We start from the raw sequence: 24,138 nt of genomic DNA on the forward strand, positions 1-24,138 counted from the left end.
ATTACATTCATGTTTATCAAAAGACAGTTGTGCTAAAAAGTCTTGTGAAGTGTTAGAAACGTTTATTTCTATTGATCATGAAGTTAATATAAAGATAACAAGATGTGGTATGACTGCCATGCAGTGAAACAACTTTCCATCACAGACTAAATGCCGTAGAAGTTAGCAATTAAAGGTAACTGCACGACCTTCAACTATGACGTGGTTACACATTTTTGAGGGCGCCCAACCCTAGCCCCTCTTACCAAGGACAGTGACGAACCATCACACTTTAAGATAAATGTTGTCTCATCAAAACGACACAAATCAAACACAAAGTACAGTAAAATAATACTCAAGACACAAAGTACAGATTAACGTATGTGCAGTTACTGAAGCTAGTTAAATATGTTGACAAATATTTTTTTTCCAGCCTTATACACTACCATGACTACTCTTCCATATAACTTGATAAAGAGATAAGCTTCCCAAGCTATTTCAAAGAGCCATTACAATACATTATTTCTTGAATTTATATGTTGTAATAAGAAGTGGTATTTCTTGCGCAAAAAAAAAATCATTTCTTGCTTCATCATATTTTTGTTCATTGTGGTAAAAATTTTCTATCGGAAAAATATCTGAATTCCTATGGGTCTTGCATGCCATACTAATATTTTTGTCGGTGTAAAATTCAATAAATATAACAGAATAGTTATTCTAAAAATATAGTTTATGCACATAGTAACATGAGTAAATTACATAGACAAAATGCATTTCCTTAGGAAATATAAAAAAAATTGATGATTACATATTACATGCATATAAAACGATTCAACACTTGAAGTGAAAAAAATAAATAAAATAAAAACACATTTCTAAGATCAAAATTCTTCAGGAGCAATATACTGACATAGCTCATGATGTATCCTTTTGGTAATATAAATATCAACAAAAAACGTAACAACTAAAATAGATAAATAGAAACAAAAGCAAAAACAAAACAATACGTTGGTGAAAAGAATAAATAAAACATATAATCAGTAATAGTAGATTGCTAGACGGAATGTGTACAAAAAAATGCCTTGTACGATTATGAAGGAAATAAAATTTGCATATCTTGTAGGCATTTGATAAATGAAAATGAGAATGGAAACGGGGATTAGGTATTTCTACATTACTTTTAAAAACAGCGATATAAAATGCTACAAAATCATTTAAGTTCTACAACAAAGAACGAATTCACCCCATTCAGTTTCAAAAATAAATGTATTCCACTGGTTACAATAATTCCAATATATGACAAACAAATTTATTTTGTTTAGAATAGTATTAAAGAATTTCACATGAGAAAAAATGACAACAAATGAATCCCCACACCCTTTTTGTAAGGGAAGGGGTCACAATGTTCACAGGTTTTATTCTTATTCAAAACGATCCTTTAATACTCTAGAGTATATGGAGTATCTGGTCTAAGACTCTATTCAGAGACTATAAGACTGTATAGTTTCACATCACAATTATGCAATAATAATATTACATGCATATCGATACGATATAACCATTTAATTGATACACAACAAAACGTCCATTGTCATTGTAGTTGGTGATTTGGTAGATGGGTTTTGTTTAGGGGGAGGCTTTAAAGTTTTTTTTTGTTATTTGTTTATTTTTGACATACAGAGTGGGACAGAAAACATCAAGCAGGATTACACAAATGTACAGTTTCAAGTATGGTCTTAAAGATATTATTATTATATTCCAAATAGCAAGATATAAAACAAAATATAACTATAATTTTCGTTTGTAGTTATAAAATATTTAAAGCTTAAGGCTTTAAATTTTAAAGGTGTTTTGTTAAAAGAAAAACAATAATCGTATGCTTATAAGCTAGCCATTAATTGTTCACAAATTCAAGAGTTTTGGAGAATGGTTTTGATATCATACTCGGTATAAAACTAAATTATGTCATAATCATATAAACGGGTCTCTTTCTGATGTTTCTGCTCTCAGTTCTTGTAGTTCTTGTATTTTCTGCAATGATTCTGTTTCGATATGTTTATTCCTACTAATATCTGTATTCCTGCAAAAATAAATAAAAGGGGGTATAAAGAAATGTTTTTAAGCAAGATGACATTGTTTCATTTTCCAGCCTCAGTCATCACTGAAGTGAAATTTGTTGTCGAAAATCAAGTACTTCGAAAATCTAAAACTAAGGAAAATATCTCCATCATGGAAAGCTCTGATTCCTTGTCGGCTTTTTTCCCTTTTTGTCTATAAGCTTTTCGTTTTTCATACAAGCTTTATATTTTAGATATTTGACCACTACCATCACTGATGAGATATGCATTGTCGAAATGAGCATCTTGTGAAAGAAAATTGATAAATTTAACGTAATTTAACAGATAATAAAAAGTACACAATGTGTAAGTAATTTCTACGACTGTTGGGAACAACAATTTGATTTTCGGGTAAGAACCGAAAATAATTGCGAGTGCATAAGACAAACGAATCATAAAATTCAGAATAGTTGAGTATTGTACGTGATAATCCTCCTGCCCTCTCCCCATGTAATATCCGGAAATGTTCCCGATGAAAGTCATTTAGGAAAGTGCTTTGGACGCATGATTTATTAAGTTTTCATTTTTTTCTACCTATGAATGACTTACTTTGTGTAACTTAACCAATCTTCTATAGATTCTGGTAAATCTTTATATCTAGTTTCAGGCAGATAAAACGAAAGTAATCCTGCTATAACTGAGGATACACCAAATATTACCATCGGCAATGTTTTACCTAAATCTCCTTCTACATGCATAACCTGCAATTGGATGTAAAGAAAAAGTATGATTTTTTGCTGAACACATGTATGTCATGTGCTATTTTGTTTTCATAGTATAAAATCTTCTCAGAGTGCATATTTACATACAATTTACACACATAATGCCGGTCATAAATATAATCTAGAAAAAGCAAATTATCAAATATAAACAACAAGATATGAAAATTTCATTTCTTTTAAAATCGTATAAGTCATTTACAAATTCCGACGAGCAATTTACCATAACACATCTCTGATCTGATCCACTTACCATATTTACTATATACGGTGCTGCCATTCCACCAGCCCTGGCAAAGAATGTCCCTATTCCTAAAGCACTGTTACGAATCACTGTTGGGAAAATCTCCCCAGAATATAAAAATAAAACAGCAAATGCACAGGAAGCACCAATCTTCCCGATCGTGGCAAAAACTAATGTTAACCATTGATAATCTGAAATAAAATAAAAATGAAATTGAGTACATAGTTAAATGTATTGTTTATGAGTTTAAAATACAACACGGATTTTGAACATTTATAAGATCTCATTATTTGTTCTCTCGAAATGCAGAAATAGTAATATTATCTAATACTTTAACATATTATGGCCTGTACATTAATGGTATGGTAACATTATTTATTTATGAAAGCTGTTCGTCATAATTTGCTGAATGGTTCCGCACAATAACATGTGGCCCGTCTCAGCGTACGTTTAGTTTTTTTGCAATCAACACTGTCACTGAGCGGTAAAATACAAACGAAAACCTGCCTAAATGTGCAATTTCTCTCTGTTATCAAATGCCCATTGTATGAGTGCGTCCGATCCTTCGCCCCATCTTGTCAAATCTCTTTCCAATTTATGTTTCAACTCAACTCCTAGCAACTATATTGTGTTTCTTTCAAATATTAAGGTATTTTATGGCTGAAATCTCTTTCCAGAAGCTAAATATCTCTTAAACGCCTCATATTTCGAGGATAAACTAATTTTTGCATTGATACAGCAGCCATCTTGGATGCTTTAATCATATGATTAAAATTTAATACACCTCAAACAGGTGGATTAAGTTTAACGACAGTTTTAGCCTTTTTAATGCAGCGTTAAAATTAACGACAAGTTGAACAACACACTAATCATATGATTAATTTTAACCGAATGATTAAGAAATTTTAACGACGCGTTAGCCCTAACGACAAGTTGAACAACAGACCCCTGTTTTATAAATAAATCAAAAGATACATATATAATACGTGTAAATGGAAATGTGGGTATTACAGATCAATAAAAAAACATCTCATCTAAATTGGTTTAACACAAAAACACTTCTAAAGGGCAACATAAGTTAATCTAGAAAGTCATGTTCATGTAACTGTGTCATCGTGCACATGCATAGGTTGACCAACACAATGGACATTTCACACAAGCATATTCTTTGGTAAATTAGTTCGATCAATACTTTTACTCATTAAGATGTTCTGACTTATATAAGTATCTTAATTCGTATATTAATATATATTTTGTGACAGAACTGTTTTGGGTAAGGCTTTTGCTATAAATTGCGAAGAAGTTTGTGGGCCTGAAGTAGTAACGAGTCCCCTCTTGATTGTCGAATGTAATTGGTCAAAGAAAAGGCCTGATAATATCGTCCTTTTTATCAGGGGTGGTGTTTTCGAAAGTATCCTAAGATTCGTCCTAAGTCATAGATAAGACCAATTTTAGGATGGACTTAGGATCGTCTTAGGACACTCTTAAGTTGTGTCTCGAAGCTATCTCAGACGCATCTTATGTTAGGACGTCCTAAACATATCCTAAGTACGAAATTTAAGATAGTCAACGTATTTTTTTGCTAAAACATTTATGAAAGACGAAAACTATTAATAAAATTGCTTACGAAATTTGTATACTAAGATGCATTATTAAATGCATGATGTTAAATGTAATTAAAAAAAAAAATATTAAAAAAGATTGTAATTTTTAACTGAATACAATGTTTTTTGAAATGAGAATTTGAAAATTGTAGTGTCATCGTATCGTGAAACACGAGGTTCAAAGTTTAAATCATACACAATTTCTTAATATACTATTAATAATCTATGGTGCGCTTAATTTCATGTCAATTTTTACGTAAACAAATTAGCAAAAAACATGCACAAAGTGAAAATGAAGATAGGATGATCTTAGGACACCTAATTAGGTGTCCTAAAGTTAGGACGAACAATGCGATATATCCTAAGTTAAGAGAGCTTCGAGAACATGACTTAGGACAAAGACTTGTCATAAGTTGGTCTTAGGACACGTCCTAATCCTAAGATAGCTTCGAGAACACCACCCCAGGTGTATAAGGATTTTATAATTGGTAAAGCAGAACGATTTGTACTGCTTTTAATTGATACATAAATAATGGCCCTTAATAGACATTTGCAGAAACAGTTATACACCTACGATTAGGATTACAACTACACTTACAGGGAGCATTTAAAGCTTGGGTCGTTTCAAAGTGTAAATATAAACCGTCGGTTTAAAACAAAGACTAACTCCTATGATGTTTTTCTATAGTTGAACAACGGCTTTCAACGAAATATCGGTAAACAATGGCTTCATTGCAGCTTGAGGTGGAATCTCGTGCCAATTTAAAGACAACTCGGACCAGTTTGGAGACAACTCGGAATAGTTAGAAATACTTTTGTTAATAAGTGGTTACTATAAATTGTTTTATGATGGCCTAACGAGATCAATTAGAAAACATAAAACAACAAACATCTTCCAATGCAATAAGAATATTCGTCTTTACATTACGGGCCCGTGTTGATATAAGTGATCCTAGAAATCTTTCAAGATGGTTGAAATGTCTCAAATGGTAATTTTCGATTATCGTAAGCGTCAACTTGTTTCAATTCATATTGTGGTTTGTCAAATTATCCGTATTTGTCAGAGGTCTCAATTATTTAAACGTTACCGTTATAATTGGAAAACATATACTATAATCCGTCAAAATCGGTTGATTGTTTTATCGTAATGTAGAATTGAACACTATGTTTCTTTGTGGAGTTTTATTTGTATTGTCGTTGTTTTTCTTTTGACCATGCACGGTGGAGTCATTTTCGTCGACTAGTGGGTTCTAAATGCCCCTTTTCATCGATTCCCATTTAAAAAAACTTAAGTTGCATTAAACATATCATATGACATTTATGCAATACATTTTTAATTAAACCAAGCATTCCAAAGTATAGACCCCCAAGAATTTCGTTTGAATATTCTTAAAGCTCTCTAGTTGTCTTTTGAAGTACAAGGATGTATGTGAACCCAATTTTAGATTTAGTGCAAGTCAAATCACTCAATTTGCTTTTAAAGTACAAGGATTTATGAGAACCAAATTTTTGATTTAGTGCAAGTCAAAGCAATCAAATTGTCTTTTAAAGTACACGGTATCTGAGAACCCAATAAACAACTTTTTTAAACGAGGATTTTTATTTTTATATTTCTTTAGAAATAAAGTAGTTATATGTTATCAAATAAAATTATATTACTTCATATAGATATTTTAATGCACACGAATATTAAGTGAATCCGAATCTTAATCAAAACCATAACACATCATTTATAACGAGATATTTTCATATTTCATTAAGAATAAATAATAAGCTGATATTAAAAAAAAAATCGCCAACGCGATATTTACTACATGCATCGTTAACGTCAAAGAGTTGAAAAATACCGTTTATATTATTTGGCAAGATTTATACTCTAAAAAATATCATGAGTCGTTTAGGGAGCAGTTGTGGATACAAAAGTGTACTCGTATAAAATATGAACGACTCCCAATTACAATAAACCGCCTTCTTTAGTAAAGTGAGTGGAATTATTAATACGGAAAACAATTTAATAAATCATAAGTGTATTTCGTGCATTTATTTTATTTTCCCCGTTATGAAGAACACAGATCAACCATCATGGCAGCTTTTATTACCTGACCTGATGCGGACTCATTACATGTTATTGTACACATTTTATTCGTCGTCTGATTCTAACCCTTATAGTCCTAGCTTGACCACCGACAAACCAATCTTTTACTATCAGGGAAATATAATAGGCAATGCTGTAGACTTTTGGAATGGGAGAGATGTGCTTACTTGTTTTGCAAGCAACCGATATTCCTTTAACAGTTGAAACTCATGAAACGTTTCTTCAAATTGTAGCCGATGATAATGGTCTCTTTTTACAGAGAACCGGTCGGGAACATAAGCTTTCCCCGGGAAAAAGAATTCGTCTTTTATTTTATGGTTACAATCACACCCGTCTTCTGGAATACTATAGTAGTTGACGTTAGTGTTTCGACTACCAAATATGAAACACATACATGTATACCTATTTCAAGAAACAAATATAATCATTTATGGGCGAAAACTTCCGCTTGCAGGTGGCTATCTACTGAAAGTTTGTGGCTGATAACGGAACCACAGGAGCAGTATTTCTCAGGACACAGACATTAATTGTCACTGCATTCACACTCAGACATTGTCACTGCATTCACACTCAGGACACAGACATTGTCACTGTATTCACACTCAGACATTGTCACTGCATTCACACTCAGACATTGTCACTGCATTCACACTCAAGTTGTAATATTCAACGAAGATAGGATATGTTATGTTGAGTGCAGATTTCTTTGGCATCAGCAATATTTGTTGATGGATGAGAAATATAGGACAAGAATTATCTTTCCTGACAGATGTTTTTGCTGGGCAACAAAATATATCCGAACAGATAGCCAGTATTGACACCTAACTACATTAGAAAAACCCCAGAATATGCAAAGGAAGTGTAGAAAATTAAATAGACATATTACACACTATAGAGACAATAACAATCAAAACCAAGGAGTAAACAAAAGACTCGTAAAACCAAAAGACATTTACATCAACAGTTATAAATAATAACTAAAAAACAATACATATAGAGTAGAGGTTGACCACGCCATTGGAGAATAAAAAAACCAACACAAAGTTGTGGGGACTTTGTGGCGATTCACATTTGTTGTAACAATAAGTTTCTGCATGTGAAGACCTATTTACACGATAAAAAATATACAATTTCTCTTTACTATGTATCTCATTTGGGTTTATTTTTATTTTTTATTTTGAGTGGACCCCTTGTTTTTTGTCAACTGTAATCGTAAGTCTAAGTATAATCTTAGGTATAGACCTAGATTCCGCAAATGTCTTATAGTCGGAATAAGGTTACAACAACACCACTGATATTTATACTACTGTGTATACCTGGCCCTAGATACACCACAGGAATGAAGGTTGTCGTACATACCTGGCCCTAGATACACCACAGGAATGAAGGTTGCCAAACAGGCTATACCACTGATCTCAATCGATACAATGAATACAGGTTTTCTTCCAAATTTATGTAGGAATGCTATACATCCTGCAAACCCAATAACTTCAGCAAAACTCTGCATGAAAAAGTTCAAATAAATACTTCCAGCAAGATTTCCTGCATTCATTCCGAGCCCATAGAATACCATGCTTGTCATCATCCTACAAAGACAGGTTTTAAATAACAAACATACTCAGATATTTTTGAAATGATACGATACACATTTAAATTTAATAATGCATCTAATTTTTTTTAGTTGTGAATCTTTTTTTGATGAATCAAGTCAAATTGGTAAGGTGGTGATTAGTTTTGGCAACTTATCAGCTGATCATAAAGAAGTTATCGACCATTTATCACAGTTGCACATAATTGTGTTCCTGGAGTCAGTGTCATGAAGCAATCATCATTTTAAGATTATCTTACCTTCAAAGAGTGTATCTTGAAGTAATCTTAAAATTAGTGACAGCCCTTAAAATTTAATCTTAACTGGTAATATACGCATATGTTTTCTTATACATTTTCTCATTAAAAATGAATATATTTCCTAAAAACGAAGTGAACACACAATATCCCACACAATTATATAAACCTATTATGTTCTTCTTTATGGGACATTCATAAGATTGCCACATTGTTTGATTAGCACTCATTGTCCATTACCATTCAGGGAATTTTTGCTTCATCATTGAGAATAATGTCTCGTGTATATTTTTCTGTTACATTAATAGCTCTGACTTCTTGTTGTAGTTTGGCGTATCTTATGGTCATTCTATGATGATATATATTGTTTAATTCAATGCATAAACTAGCATACTAACGATTTCTATATCCAAGTTCTTACCAATCATAGATAATGACAAGACATTCCAGCACCAGCTTAGGATATCTACATATTGTCCATATAGGTACTGTTTGATTTGACTCTAGATAATGTTTCTCAAACAGATTGTGTGGGAGACTTGTTTTGTTGTATTTAGCAGTCTTCTGTAATATCTCTTCTGCCTCTTTAGCTCTCCCTTTAACCAATAACCATCTCGGCGATTCTGGCAAGAGCCTGAATTCAGATATATCGTTCATTAATGAATTTTCAAAACAAATAAGTTTCTTCACGACAGTTTAAATGTGCAAACTTAATTTGACAGCCTGATGTGGAGTTTATGTCCCCCCTTTCATAAGGAAACTACCAAAGCTCTTATTTGTGTTCCTTTTACATACATATATATGCATTTATTCTTATACATATTTTCTAAATTAAATAATGAATGGATTTCTTTACAACCCAGTGAACACACAATATCCCACACAATTATATATATAAAGCACTTATGCTCGATGTCCACATTGTTTGATTTACACTCATTGTCCATTATATACCATGCAGGGAGGTTTTGCTTCATTATGTGGATTATTGTCTTGTGTGCATGTCCACTTATTTTCAAATTCTTATTTTGTTGCGATGTAAAGCAAAATTTGTAATCTAAATATCCCAATTTGAAAAATCAGTCTCTTTAATTGTTTTGTTTTAAAATTAAAAAAGTGTCAAGCTTTTTGATATCTAAGATGATTGTCTGAAGTATTTATTGAGTACAAGACAAAAAAATAAAACAAGAATATAATATGTATACGAAAATCATACAAAGGATAACTATTATACATTACTTACCAAATATAGCTGAGAAAAATAAGCGATGGTATGGTTACTACCAAGTTTAGATATTTCCAATTTCGTATATAATATGCTGCTAGTGCAAGGAGCATTTCTCCAGCTGCCCAGAAAAATTCAAATATTATTCCTGCCCATATTCTTTTCTCGGGACCAACCAATTCAACACCTACCAAAGACAAATAATTAAAAATAAATAGAACATACAACACATTCGTAAACATATCAAACGCAGCCTCGGAATGTAGTTCAATATGTAGTTTGATCTTGCATTCGATAATAGATACTATGATTGTGAAAAACATAAAGGCTCGGTATTTCTGTATTGATCTAAGACGTATTCCGCGCGAAAAGGGACAAGCAAGCATAAACCATGCAAACCGCATATTAACTGATAAACAACCGAAATGAGATCTTATTTGGTCGGCAAGGACTATTAATATAAAAATTTCAAAATACAGTCGTAGATCTTAGTAATATATCTAAATAAAAACTTTATGTTCTTTGTTTAATTGTGTTGCTGTATAGTGAAATTTGCCAAAACATATCAAAATTGGGGCCTTATAAAAAATAAATTATGCTACGTTTTTTTCACTTTATGTAATAAAAGTCTGTATACAAAGATAGGGATTTAGCAGTTTTTTTTTGTTTGTTTGTTTTTTTTAAAATTTTACTGCTTACTTGTCTTAATTAAGAGATGTTTACCTCTGTTATTGTAAGAGTAACTGTGGTCCCCTTCCAAAAAAATAATATTAAAAATCTTACATTTACTCCTTTATTTCAGTATTCTTTTTCTTTATCTACCACATATACCTATAACATATCCAGTTCCTAACAATCCACCAACGGCAAATCCCGATATAAACCGTAAGGTACCAAATACCACAAAGTTGGAAACAAAGGACAAGATAATGTTTGGTATGGATATGAGTACTATAGAGGTCATTAGGGTCTTCTTACGTCCAAAGCTGTAATATTAGGAATACAATTACATTATTAAAAATATTCTTGTTTCAATAAATAAGATGGGATGGACATCTCTATTTTTTAATTGTATCTTGTGTTCAACCCCTTTTGCTATTCTTGCAAATAAAATGTATTTTACATATATTCAACAAGTTGTGGTAATACAAACCTTAATAGTGAAATAAACCAAAACATTTACAATTGATATGTTTAATTTCAAACATACACGCACACAAGTCAACAAAAATCATTTTCATATTTAGACTTTATAAAAAGAAGGCGGAATGTACCCAAAAAGTAAAATCACAAAAATACTGAACTCAGAGGAAAATCAATTCGGAAAGTCCATAATCACATGGCAAAATTAAATAACAAAACGCATCAAAAATGAATGGACAAGAACTGTCATATTCCTGACTTGGTACAGGCATTTTCAAATGTAGAAAATGGTGGATTGAACCTGGTTTTATAGCTAGCTAAACCTCTCACTTGTATGACAGTCGCATCAAATTCCATTATATTGTCACCGATGCGTGAACAAAACAAACAGACACAATAGGTAAAAATGTCAAAAATAGGGGTACAGCAGTCAACATTGTGTTATCATCTTAATCACTATAAAAACAACAAATGTAACGAAGAAGCATAAAAAGGCATACATCAAATTAACATCCTCATTTTGATTCTATTATACGATTTTATTTGTCTATGTAAAATGCACCCATCAAGGAAGGAGGCGATATTCGAACTCATAGACAAATAGTGACAAACGCCAAAGGGGAAGAAAAACGAAGTTATACCACACATGTTATGACGAAGAACTCCATTTCTGTTTTAAGTAATTTTCGAAATGCTCGAAAAGTTGTGACACTCAAAGTAATTTAACAAAAAACAAAAACAAAATAATAGAAGATTAAATGCAATATGTAATTATATTTTAACTTGAAAGGAAAAGCACATTAATATATGTATCCTGTTTGTAAAAGTTTCTGTGAAATGAGGGGGATTTATTTTGTAATCTATAGATAAGTTCCCTTTGGATTTTGTTTCATTAATTATTTAAAGTGTTTGAAAATATATGAACTATATCCTTAACGTTATGTTAACGTTACACAATATTAGTAGTAAAGCATGCAAAAGTACACGTTATGCCCACTCATGTTCAAATTGACAACAGATTTGTTACGTTTAGAGGACGTGTTTTTCAACAGACAGTCGGAATTCAAATGGGAACCATTTGTGCCCCTCTTCTTGCCAAATTGTTTCTTTATTATTATGAGGCTGACTTCATACAGGAACTTCTTAGGAAGAAAGATAAGAAGTTAGCAATATCCTTTAACTTTACGTTCCGCTATATAGATGATGTTCTCTCACTAAATAATAAAAGAAAAATTGGTGACTATGTTGAACGAATCTATCCCATCGAACTGGAGATAAAGGATACTACAGATACAGGTAAGTCTGCCTCATATATTGACTTTCATCTAGAAATAATTGACAATGAGGGTTGGTTGAAAACAAAACTTTACGACAACAGAGATGATTTCAGCTTCCCAATCGTGAACTTTCTATTTCTATGTAGCAACATTCCAGCAGCGCCTGCTTACGGAGTATACATATATCTCCCAATTGATACGATATTCTAGGGCTTGTATTTCATATCATGATTTCCTTGATAGAGGATAGCTACTCACAGGGAAGCTATTAAACCATGAGTTCCAAATGGTGAAGTTGAAATCATCCCTTCGTAAATTTTACGGACGCCATCACGAGTTGGTTGACCGTTATGGAATAACCGTTTCACAGATGATATCGGATTTGTTCCTTATGTCGTAATACCCTTTCTCTTTTCACGAATGTGACCTACCGAATTAGACTATTTACAGGATTTGTATTAACATAAGCAATACGACGGGTGCCACATGAGGAGCAGAATCTGCTCACCCCTCCCGGAGCATCTGAGATCACCCCTAGTTTTTGGTGGGGTTCGTGTTGCTTATTCATTAGTTTTATAGGTTGTGTCTTATGTACTATTATTTGTCTGTTTTTTTTTTTATTGTTAGCCATGGCGTTGTCAGTTTATTTTCTATTTATGAGTTTGACTTTCCCTCTGGTATCTTTCGTCCCTCTTTTTCAATATGCACCAGATATGAAAATACAGGAAAAACCTTTGATTCTTAATATTGACTGCATTCAGAAGTAAATATGTTTGCCTACATAAATAGTAAATGAATAATACAACTTTTGGCTCCAATTGTACCTTAAAGTTAAACCAGAAAAGTTCCATCCGGGATGCAATTTTTAATTATGTATTGTATATATAGTGAATGTATGATGAAGATAACAGATAAGAAAACAATTAAAAACAAAATCATATATATAGAACCGAGTTATTTTAAAAGTAAGCAATTTGCAATATTTTGTGTGATGCGATTGACTTACGCATCAGACATTATTCCAGTCAACAGCGAACCAGCAGTAAATCCCGCCATAAATAACACCATTACTAGTGTTGTGTCGGTCTTCCTCTCACAGACCAAGTTATTCTATCACGAAAAGAAATCATATTTCCATCGTATGAACTATATACCAAATCATCGTTTTTGTGCATTTTCATAAGGACAATCATACCAATTAAAACTTTAATAAATTGTATTTAGAAATAATGGTAGCATTCAGTTTGGCAAAACAATATCTTGAAATATAATTGTGACTGTGCTTTAACTATTTTGTTGTAGGTCTTTGGAAAATGTATATTGGTTTAAGCTTAGATAAGGTACATTCTTTCCTTTCGAAATAGTTCCCCATGGCCTATATAATATTTTCACGAAAGAAAAGATAGCAGTTCTTATTTTTTTGCAGTTACAAGGGTAAATTTATAAAAGACTGTTAAAAATTAAATTGGCTTATAAAAAAAATCAACTGCTATGCATATTCTTATCAATACAATTGCCATCAAACATTTCTTTAAAACTGTGATATTACTTCAATATATTACTTAACCGACCTTTCTCTTAAACATATACATGTTATCAGATAACACGAAGTGATTAACGTATACATTAGTATCCTATGGCAAGCCGTTTTACTATTTCAAGATATCTCCTATAATATATAAGATATCTCCTTAAATATATAAGATATCTTATATAATTTCATTTTCATAAGATATCTCATATATTATATAATATATCTTTAATGTTATATAAGATATCTTTAATGTTACATAAGATATCTCATAGAATTTATATGATATCTTATATACTTTATAAGATATCTTATAAAGAATATGAGATATCTTCTGAACAATTTTTATATAAGATATCTTATATAGTTTATAAGATATCTCATATAGTTTATACGATATCTTATAAACTATATAAGATATCTTATAAACTATATGAGATATCTTATAAACTATATAAGATATCTTATAAAATTTATGAAATATCTTGAAGTAAAAATAAATAGCAAAACGGCTTGCCATAGTATCCTGTTATCCAGCTTCTAATACGAGCGTACGGTTAAAATCAAACTACTACAAGCGATAGCCTTTCAAAAAGTGCTAAATTCGACTCTTAGCTGATGAAAATGGAAAGAGCTCTCGCTTTGTAGATTAATTCATTTACTAGAATAGTCACGTGCATCAATCAACAAATTTTACCACACACGTGAGGTCACACGTTATGAACTTGTAGTATCGTTTAACGTTGTTGTTTACTCCAGAAGATTCGTCTATTTATAGATAAAAGTTACCTGTGTAAAATCTAATTGCTAAAATAGAGACGACAAATCCGATACTCTACGGGATTGAAGGACATTTACTTGGTTTGGATTGTCCTAACCAATCAATAAATTTTAATTATTCACGTCTCGTGATATCTTCCAATCAGGTAGCAAGAAAAATTCACGCCCTTAGTGTCCATCGTTCAATTCTTAATCTCGACTCCTAGGAGTCGAGAATTAACAACACAGGACAATTTGAGATCATCATTTAGGTTCTCGCTTTAAATAAGTCATCTCGATAACATTTAAAAACAAATTCAACGATTTGGATTAAAATAAAATAGACCTTTAAGCTCATTGTTAAATTGTAAGATAAAAACAATATTCGTTTAGAGTAAACACGTATAAAATTGATTTGTACTCCCTTCGAAACACGAGAAGCAATCTGCCAGCCTCGCTTACACTGAATGAATATTGTATGTTTACTAACCTCCATGGCATACGTCATTTCAAAATAAGTCCTGTCATACTCCCACATCGAACAACGATATATCATATTCTGTAAGACTTTTACTTCTATTTCTGTGGAATTTTGACGCATGTTCAATATTTCACATTGCAAATGAACCGTTACATTGTTGGGCTTTATGTTATCTATGGTTGGTACCTGATATGGACCACCCAAAGGTTTCGAAATGATACTATCTGGATGGCACCTGCAACAAATATTACGTATTTTTAAAACCTGTTATGACGATCTATTAAAAAGTTGTCAATTTCGTTGTCAATTTTGTTGTCAATTTCGGGCCCGAAGATTCACTGACCTAAGTACACAATTTTATTTAATGCCCGCGTCACACTGTCCCGATTTTTATATACGATGGACACCCGAATGCGAAAATTGTAAGTTCGTACGAAGTCGGTCCCGATCTCGTCAAAATACCCAAAAGTGACCGAAACAAGTACGATGAATAACGAAGTCTATACGAGGGTGCCGTAAGTATATACGATAACAAAAGATGGACATACGAAGGTTAACCGAAGACGGTATTTAAGCTTCATATCTCAGCCGAAGCCTACAGATGGATCACGAAGGCTACACGATGGATTACGATGATGGCGCGATGGCCATACGATGTCTAAAAGACGTCCGTGTACAGCTTACGATGCATTTAAATTATATGCCGAAGGAATCACGTGTTTTAAATTGTTTGATCAATATTGAATATCTATTATATTGTACATTTAATTTTTTGTTTAATCATAAGACGGAAGATCATGGGTATTTCCAGTTACTGAATAATTTGGTTGATTTCTAAAAAATAGTTCATGTATCAAATATGCGTATTCAATTTACCATTTTCTGCATGTGTCATATACAAATATAGTGTCCATATTTGTCCCCAATATGTTACATACGAGGGGATGCCACGCTCAGCATTGCCTTGTTTGAACTGTAAAATGTGTGCACTAGTCTGAATATCACCCATAATTATGCCCATGTTTACTGATCTATCTTAAAGGTAAGGTAATGGGTTCGTTGATCCCTTTTATTCAAAAAGAGCTCTTTCCAGGAGAATATCATAATAATATAGACTTAAACATTTTGTTTTCTTTCTATATGTCATATTTTACCGCATTAGTTGCTTTCCCCACATCCTTCCTTTAGTTAACAACTCAGACGTTACATAAAAAAATCAGAATAATGAAGAAAAGTTGGTTTCCCTATATACGTGTACCTGCAGTGTTGGTATACGAGGCGCGTTTATGATTTTTATTATGTTATTTGAAATGCAAAATTGACAAAAAATAATGTTTTATTTGTAAAAGTAAATCCTGAGCCTGTAATACCTGCTCTTCTTGTTCCATTTGAATTAATAGAAACAACGCTGTCGCCTTTCTTGTTCTCATAGAATCATATGATATGAGGTCCATGTTTTGTGAACGTCTTTCTTAACTGTCGTATTAGACTGACCAGTGCATATCGCGTATGGCACTTTAAATGTATTTAAGCGCGAAAATTAACTTTTAACTTACATTTAGCTGGATTTATTGCCGTCGTAGTTCCATCTTGTCACCTTCGTACTTTTATTCGATGGCATCACGACGGGATTACGAGGTCTTAACGAAGTCGTGTTGCCATCGTAAGACCTTCGGTTAGCTTCGTGATTCATTCGTGTAGACATCGTAATGTCAAAACTGCCCAATGGAAACGATGGAAACACGAATGCAATACGATGTTCAAAGATGCATTCCCGGTGACATTACGATGGTGAGGATGGTGATACGAACTCAATACGAACTCTAAACATCGGACGCACCTTCGGTGATTTTTTAACATGTTAAAAAATTTAGAACCCTTCCCGAAGTTGTCCCCGAAGGCTAGAAAAAGTGGCCGATGGTTCTACGATGGTTAAAGATGGCACTACGAATAGCCCGATCTGGCTACGATCAGTCCCGATTTTGAAAATTTCCATAATCGTGTTGCCATCGGCGTAAAAATCGGGACAATGTGACGCGGGCATTATTAGGGGCAATTGAGGAGCACCTCCGATGCGGTATTTTCTCGCTGTGTTTGCGATTGCGCTCGCTGTGTTTGCGATTGAGATTGCAATTGCCATTGATGGTTTCGTCTGTTGTCTGCTCTTTGGTCGGGTTGATGTCTCTTTAATATATATCCCATTACCATTCTCGATTTTATTATAGATACATTATTAATAGTTAATATCTCGTCATTAAACCTCTGTTAATCGCATCTAAACCATGAACTTATAATAACTACACAAACGAGCGAAACAAGAATAACATCAAAGTATATGTAAGTACCTGTGTTTAGGTATATGGAGTATGAAAACTGACAGCAACGTTTGTATAGCACTGAATATCTGTGGTACGCATATCAACAAATATACAAACTTTTGGTATCTTCCAAACTGTCCAATATAACTAAATACACCATCGTAATGCATAATGAACGGTCCTGAAAAAATAGAAGAAAGTATTTCTATATTGTTATTTTTAAAGAAAGATAGATTCAACAAATGTTATCTTATTTCTGTGCCTGATATAGCTGACTATGCGGTATGAGCTTTGCTAATTGTTGAAGGCCATACGTTAACCTTAGTTGTAAATCTCTCTCTCATTGGCAAACATGCAATATCTTTATTTTATATACACCGTCATTTTTAAAAGAAATTTTAAGTATTCAAAACTTTACAGTCTGCGAATATATAACACACATAAACATTGCACTTAAATGAAACGTAGAATGACAATAACAGCGAGATTTGACACACTTAAATGTCTGCATACAATATGAAAATATGTAGGCGATAGTTATATATACTATTTAAAGAAACATCGTTTCATAATGAATGAACTTTTCTCTACAGTATGTCAACTTTCCAATACTCACTGCATAAATATATTCAATGTATACAAGTATTGGCTTTTCAAAACAGTCAGACAAAACGAGTATTTTATCAAAAGAATTGATGGTATGTAACGATGATTTTTCAATATGTGTATCATTATCAATAACCAAACAGCAGTGGGGGTATGTACATGATTAAAAATTTCAAATAATTCCGTAGCATAAAAAAGACATTGGGTACTCGTTATTTAAGTGGTAACTCTTAAACACAAACAAATACATTCAGAAAGACTCCCAACCCCTTCAACAATAGATTTTTTTTTAAACAGTAAGTCACCTATAGAGTTTAGACAAATTGTGACTCTATTTACAGAGCACACACATGATACATTCATATGTTTTGATTTAAGTATTAAATATCTTTGGTGCATTTATATTTTCAACACATGAAATAAATTGCAACGAATGCAGAAAAAGGTACACAATACTTACCTTTTGATATAACATAAGAAGTTCAAATAAGAGCTACATCAACATTATCATTATACGTGGGATCATAACAAACAACAAACATTCAATAGGGTATTGTAATAAAACGCTAAAAAAATTCTACAGAATGCTTATTCTTATAAAATAATATTTAACTATGTATCGGCAACTAATACTGAAGAAGAATAATAATGTAAAATACTTATTTCTTTTTATCTATTGACAGTTACTTTTTTCACTTACGATTGGGTTCAGACGTATATTTAATTTATTCCATCGTTTTTCGTAATAATCCGACCTTTTCAAAAGACTGGTCATTGATATTAACATTGATTTAAGATAAGTACATGAACGGTACATAAACCAGTTGTTTCAAGGAAAAGATTAAATATACAGTATAAAAGATGTTAAAAATATAATAACTTGAGTAATCATCTGACGTACATTAAGGATGTAAATTTTACGAAAATCAATTAAATAGATAAAAAAAATTTGTTAAGTTATATGTACCACAACAAATTTTTAGGTAGGGGAGAGGATTTCAGGTTGATTTGTTTAGATTAATTGTCTTTATTTCTGCTCACGGTTTTGTATACTCAATTTTGAATGCTCTCTCTCATGTCCTTTTACTTTTATTGCATTTTTATTTGATATGTTATCAATGTTGTAGTTGCAATAAATGAAAATGGATTCTTGAAAAAGAAACCATGAGCCCATGTGGATTTTAAAAATTTTTTTTTTTTTTTAATTTTCATTTTTTATTGAAATCTGTACATTTGTTAGTAATGAAAACATCGAACACCGGTACCTTATCCCGGCCTCGTTAATGTTAGCAACATATCATGTAAATATATATATGTTAGTATCTGTTAGTTCATTTTACAAAACATTATATCAGCTGTAGTTACTATATAATATATTACCACATTTTTCATTTGCATTTAAAAAATAACAAAATAAATGTTAAAAAAGGACTACAAATAAATGGATGGTCATATTAGAATAATTATTTTAACAAACATACAGATATTCTAAGCTTTATAGTTTTTTAAGAATGGAAATATTGAGGAACAATAAGTGTAATTAACAAAACTTCAAAATAATAAAACAAAAATAGAAAAATTAATGCACAAAATAAAAGAAATCGAAAAAAAAATAAAATGTTCTGATGAATATTTTTGATGTAAGGTCACACATTTTAATTTGAATTATAATAGGACTTTAATTACAATCGAACAAATGAGTAAATTGCATTCACAATTTGTTGAAACTCCCAAGTTTATTGTTTCTTACTGCTTTACACTTCTCTAAATTATGAAGACCTTTTAGTATTTTCTTCATAGCATGAATTGATAAAACTTTCTGGAAATATCTTGTATTATTAATATATTGTTTAATATAAGACACAGAAAAATCAGGTTTGAAATTTCACCTTTGTATACATGTGAGACATCACCAAACAAAAAAAATCTATTTGATGAATGCGATACTTATACCATTAGATAAAAACCATATATCTATTTCATTTCTATGCAGATTTGGTGAGTCCATTATTCTAGAAAAAGAATCCACGATAAATGAATAGGCAACTTATAGTAGAACAAATATCACCGAAATTTATATCAGGAAACATTTCATTACATTATAAATAAGGAGAATCGATATAATTGTCAACGATACCAGTATTAACCATAGTTAAAATAAAGTGAATGTAAGCAATTTTAATGCACCGCACGGCCTTCAGCAGCTTCCAACATGAAAAATATGTAACTATCAATTTGAGAAAAATAACGGCTGAATTTATAACAAAACTTATTTTATTTTTAATGCGATATCAAGGAGATAATTGAGTATTGTTATAATCGAAGTGTTTTCATCCTGATAGTCACAATCCTAGCGAATATCAAGATGAGCTATAACTGATCATAATTTCTAAATTTCATACATATATTACAATTGTTGACCGTTGAAGTGTGCGCTCTCCTGTCATAAATAGAAAAGCAAATTATAGTGGGTATCTTTCCATGACACAAAATCAGAACATGCACAACAAACATAAACACACGAAAAGCAAATAAACAGCGCTTTTATTACTTTTCTTCATTTCAAAATCACAGTGAGGCTTTCAAGCATATATAAAATAAAATAAAAAAGCAGTCAAACAAAAACATTAATTGAAAAATATTATACAATATCTACATCTAATTGGTAATCTTTTCCAATGCAATTCTTAGGACGAAATCGATTGAAATGTTAACTCTTACAGTAACTTGGCATGAAATACTGTTTGAATTAAAATACTAAAAAAATTAAAGAAATTCTATCCTACCTTGATATGTCGAGAGCTTTGTAAAGATTGAAATAGATTTAAAGTAAAAATTCTACCTTTTGCCCTAAAATACAATACATTTTGTATTGTCATAGGTTACAAATGTTGAAATATACATCCTGCTTTTTAAATTTATGCTTTACTGGTTAATTAGTGACTCATGGATTGCGTAACCACAACTTTCTTTGGTCCTTAACTGATCTCTAAAGATATAAGGATTTGGTCTAGAAGACTCTTTGTACCTGTAGAAGACTTATTGTTGATTTATTATTATTCGTTGGTTACCAATTTTCGTGGGTTTCCTGGGAACAGTTCAACCACGAATTGAAATGTCTGACGAATGACAAATGTTTTATGAGTCTTGTATGCAAAAATGGTCAAAACCAGTATTAGAACATTATACACGGAATAACGCATCCTCATTTTTCGGTGATTTTGTTTACCAATGACGTAAATCTAAATACGATCCGGGTAAACTAATTTATCCTTTAAATTAAATCACTCTTAAATGTAACCAATTCAACCTTGTAATTAGATTAGAACTTGGATATTGTTTTTATTGGTATTACATTTAATTTTAATCAGTAACTTAAAACCAAACTAAATATTATTTATGCACATATGTTCTTTCACGGTTTTACCATGAGTCAATAAGTTTATTTTGTCCTTGCGCAATGTTGTCCTCTGATTAATGTTTAAATAACAGTTTTGTTGGCTTGATGATAGCTCTTGTTTTGGTAATCGTTTTGGCATTTTTTTCTCAATCTATCTTAAAATATTGAACTCCAAGGGAAATTCAAAACGAAAAGCTCCTTATCGAATGACAAAACGAAAAGCTCAAACACATCAACCGAGTTGAAAACAACTGTCATCCGAAAATTCAGGAAAGTTTTGCCATTTACGAATAAGGCAATGTCTACCTAGTTATAAAGCGACACGAATAATTCAGCTTTTGATGATCATTAAATTTACAATCATATCAATGGTCAATGATATTTAAAAACATATTGCAAACGACTTGGAAATAAGATATTATTGGGCATAATGGATCTAATTTTCTCAGTGGTTATAAGAAATCTTTGGAAATAATACGATACTTACGCTCATTGAAAATAAACAGTGACTGTACATTTCAAAATGACACCCGTTTAACTTTTCAATTGCTTGAACATAAATATTTCAAACAGCATTCATTAGTAAAACTGGGGCCGTGTCAATGAAAGTCCTAGGATATGTCCTAAGATAGGTCTTATGATATTATTAAGGATGGTATTAAGACGTGTCTGAGACATGTCTTAAGATGTAAAACAAAGTTATCTTATGACATTCCTAACTATACGATGGTCATAAGAACGTCCTAACACATTTTATTTAATTGAAAAATATATGTAGAGAATTCAATGGCATATATTATATTTTATTTCACTTTATGTGTACAGGGAGGGAGGATGACTCTTTTATGGAAAACAATTTATGGCAAATTAAAGTATATAATTATACGTTATTATACATGATAAAATGATATAAATGAATTTCATACGACAACGAAACTAAATAGTCACACAACTTTGTGAAATGCGATGATAGTGCTGCAATTTAATGTAAGTATGTAACTGAGTTTTGTTTTTGGGTCCAATCGATTTCATTACACGTATTGAATAACGATTGATTGAAAGGAAATCATGTTTTACCATATCAAAATTAACATTGCACTGTTTGGTTTGGTTTGGTGCAAAAAATGACATTCATGTTGATAGTATTGTTTAAAGCAAAAAAGACAGCACCACTTATTCTATATATGAGCGTAACAAAATGACATCGTCAAACATACTTTTTGAAGAGTTACTATTGATGTCTATTTCAAATAAATTTGAGTATAGAAATGCCAATTTCATTTTATATAGTAAATTAAAGCAATTTACCAATTGACTCCGCAATATCTCAATGTTTTGGATATGTACATCGAGTTAGTTCTAGCACACCCACACAAAGTTCTTGAAATATGTTTCTAATTTCCAAAACTCAAACTGAATACTACATACGCTTTTTGTTGAAATCTGGAAGTACTTTAAAGATCAAATTTGTCTGAAAATTGAAAATAATGTATCACAATTGAATCTTTAACAAATATTAAACAACATTTTGTTTAATTAGTTATTTTTTTAAATATTATAATAGTTTAATATTGCATCATAATTTTTATTGGGTTTATTATCATTGAGTTTATGCCATATTGGTTGTTTTTATTTCATTTTAGGACATCGTAACTTTTAGGACGATCCTAAGACACCTATTTTTGTATCCTAACTTTAGGACCAAATTTAGGACATATCTTATTTTTGGAGACTTTCGTCAACCTGACTTAGGACTAAGATGTGTCGTTAGACCATCTTAAGACATGTCCTAGTCAAAAGACTGCTTCGTTGACACGGTCCCCGTATCACAGTGAATTATTTTATGATTAATTAATATTAGACGATCGGCATCAGTAGGAGCATTAACTGTTTTAAAAGAATTTAAATTTCGCCATAAAAAAAGTTGCGACCATGTAGGTACATGCTGATATGTTCGTTTGGTCAATTGATTTATTTCTACATACTATATAGGGATTCTAGGATGACGCAATGTTCATTCTTATACAATAGGTTTATATTTTATACAAATTTACCATTCTCCTTTTAATTGCTTAAATGCTGAATCATGAAGTCATCGAAAATATATACAGATCCCATGATTTTATTATCAGAAACTTGCACAAAAATACTAAACATATACTAAAGAAGTTACCTAGTAAATATTGTTCCTGATGGAAACATAATTTATAAAAAAATTAATATATAAAAAAAAAATAATAATATAGTTTTCCTCTAATTGTTTTTGAATATTTTTAGACATTATATATTTTTACACATATTTCTTACATGTAACTTAAAGACGCGGATACTCCCTCATATATACGCAATTGTCTGTTTTACTTTTTTTATTTGATCATGTCAAATTTACAATGTAATGTAAATGTGTTTGTTCCAAAAATATTAAAAAAAAGACATAAAAACTAACGTTTAATTGACTCTACTTTTTTTGGATAAAAATTACTTAGTATTCGTAATGTAAACATAGCTTGCAACATCCGAATACAAGAAGAGAAAGCTACATACGAATTAAATTCATCGTGTGGAATATCGTTCGATGTTTAACCCTACCCCACACATAATACAGTTGTTTTCGATAAGGCATATATACAGTACGGTGTTGATTAGTTTCTGATCACATCTAATTCAGGAATTTAATAGGCGATGTTGAGCTTATAAATGACGAATGTACAACGTAAAATGATTTAAAGACCAATGCACTAAAAATGAAAACATACCTTCAGAAAGAATATTCAAAATATATGTATTAAAACACG

General features: G+C 31.4%; 1 protein-coding gene across 2 annotated transcripts; it reads right to left on the minus strand.

Moving 5' to 3' along the window:
• Positions 1 to 691: 691 nt before the first annotated feature.
• Positions 692 to 22,794, minus strand: LOC143048389 (organic cation transporter protein-like). Of its 2 annotated transcripts, none has more exons than XM_076222066.1 (11): positions 22,772 to 22,794; positions 17,365 to 17,518; positions 15,029 to 15,254; positions 13,255 to 13,358; positions 10,660 to 10,814; positions 9,847 to 10,015; positions 9,025 to 9,237; positions 8,118 to 8,344; positions 3,069 to 3,250; positions 2,646 to 2,797; positions 692 to 2,059 (listed from the first exon to the last, which is right to left on the minus strand). In XM_076222066.1, the coding sequence occupies exons 2-11, from the start codon at positions 17,505 to 17,507 to the stop codon at positions 1,951 to 1,953; spliced, it is 1,680 nt and encodes a 559-aa protein (XP_076078181.1). In that variant the 5' UTR covers positions 17,508 to 17,518; positions 22,772 to 22,794; the 3' UTR covers positions 692 to 1,950. The 2 variants fall into 2 exon arrangements, with proteins under 2 accessions (XP_076078181.1, XP_076078180.1); XM_076222065.1 differs by lacking the exon at positions 22,772 to 22,794 and adding an exon at positions 18,644 to 22,752.
• Between the last annotated feature and the right edge of the window lie 1,344 nt (positions 22,795 to 24,138).

This window comes from Mytilus galloprovincialis, chromosome 10 (assembly GCF_965363235.1).
Source record: "Mytilus galloprovincialis chromosome 10, xbMytGall1.hap1.1, whole genome shotgun sequence".
In the NCBI taxonomy this organism is placed as follows: Eukaryota; Metazoa; Mollusca; class Bivalvia; order Mytilida; family Mytilidae; genus Mytilus; species Mytilus galloprovincialis.

What these genes read in the sequence shown, in the direction of transcription:
- LOC143048389 (XM_076222066.1), bottom strand. Translation starts at nt 17,507, where the DNA reads ATGCATTACGATGGTGTATTTAGTTATATTGGACAGTTTGGAAGATAC. An exon ending in ACTGGAATAATGTCTGATGC is followed by an intron (nt 10,815 to 13,254) that starts GTAAGTCAATCG and finishes CTAATATTACAG; the next exon opens with CTTTGGACGTAAGAAGACCC. An exon ending in ATTTTTCTCAGCTATATTTG is followed by an intron (nt 9,238 to 9,846) that starts GTAAGTAATGTA and finishes ATCTGAATTCAG; the next exon opens with GCTCTTGCCAGAATCGCCGA.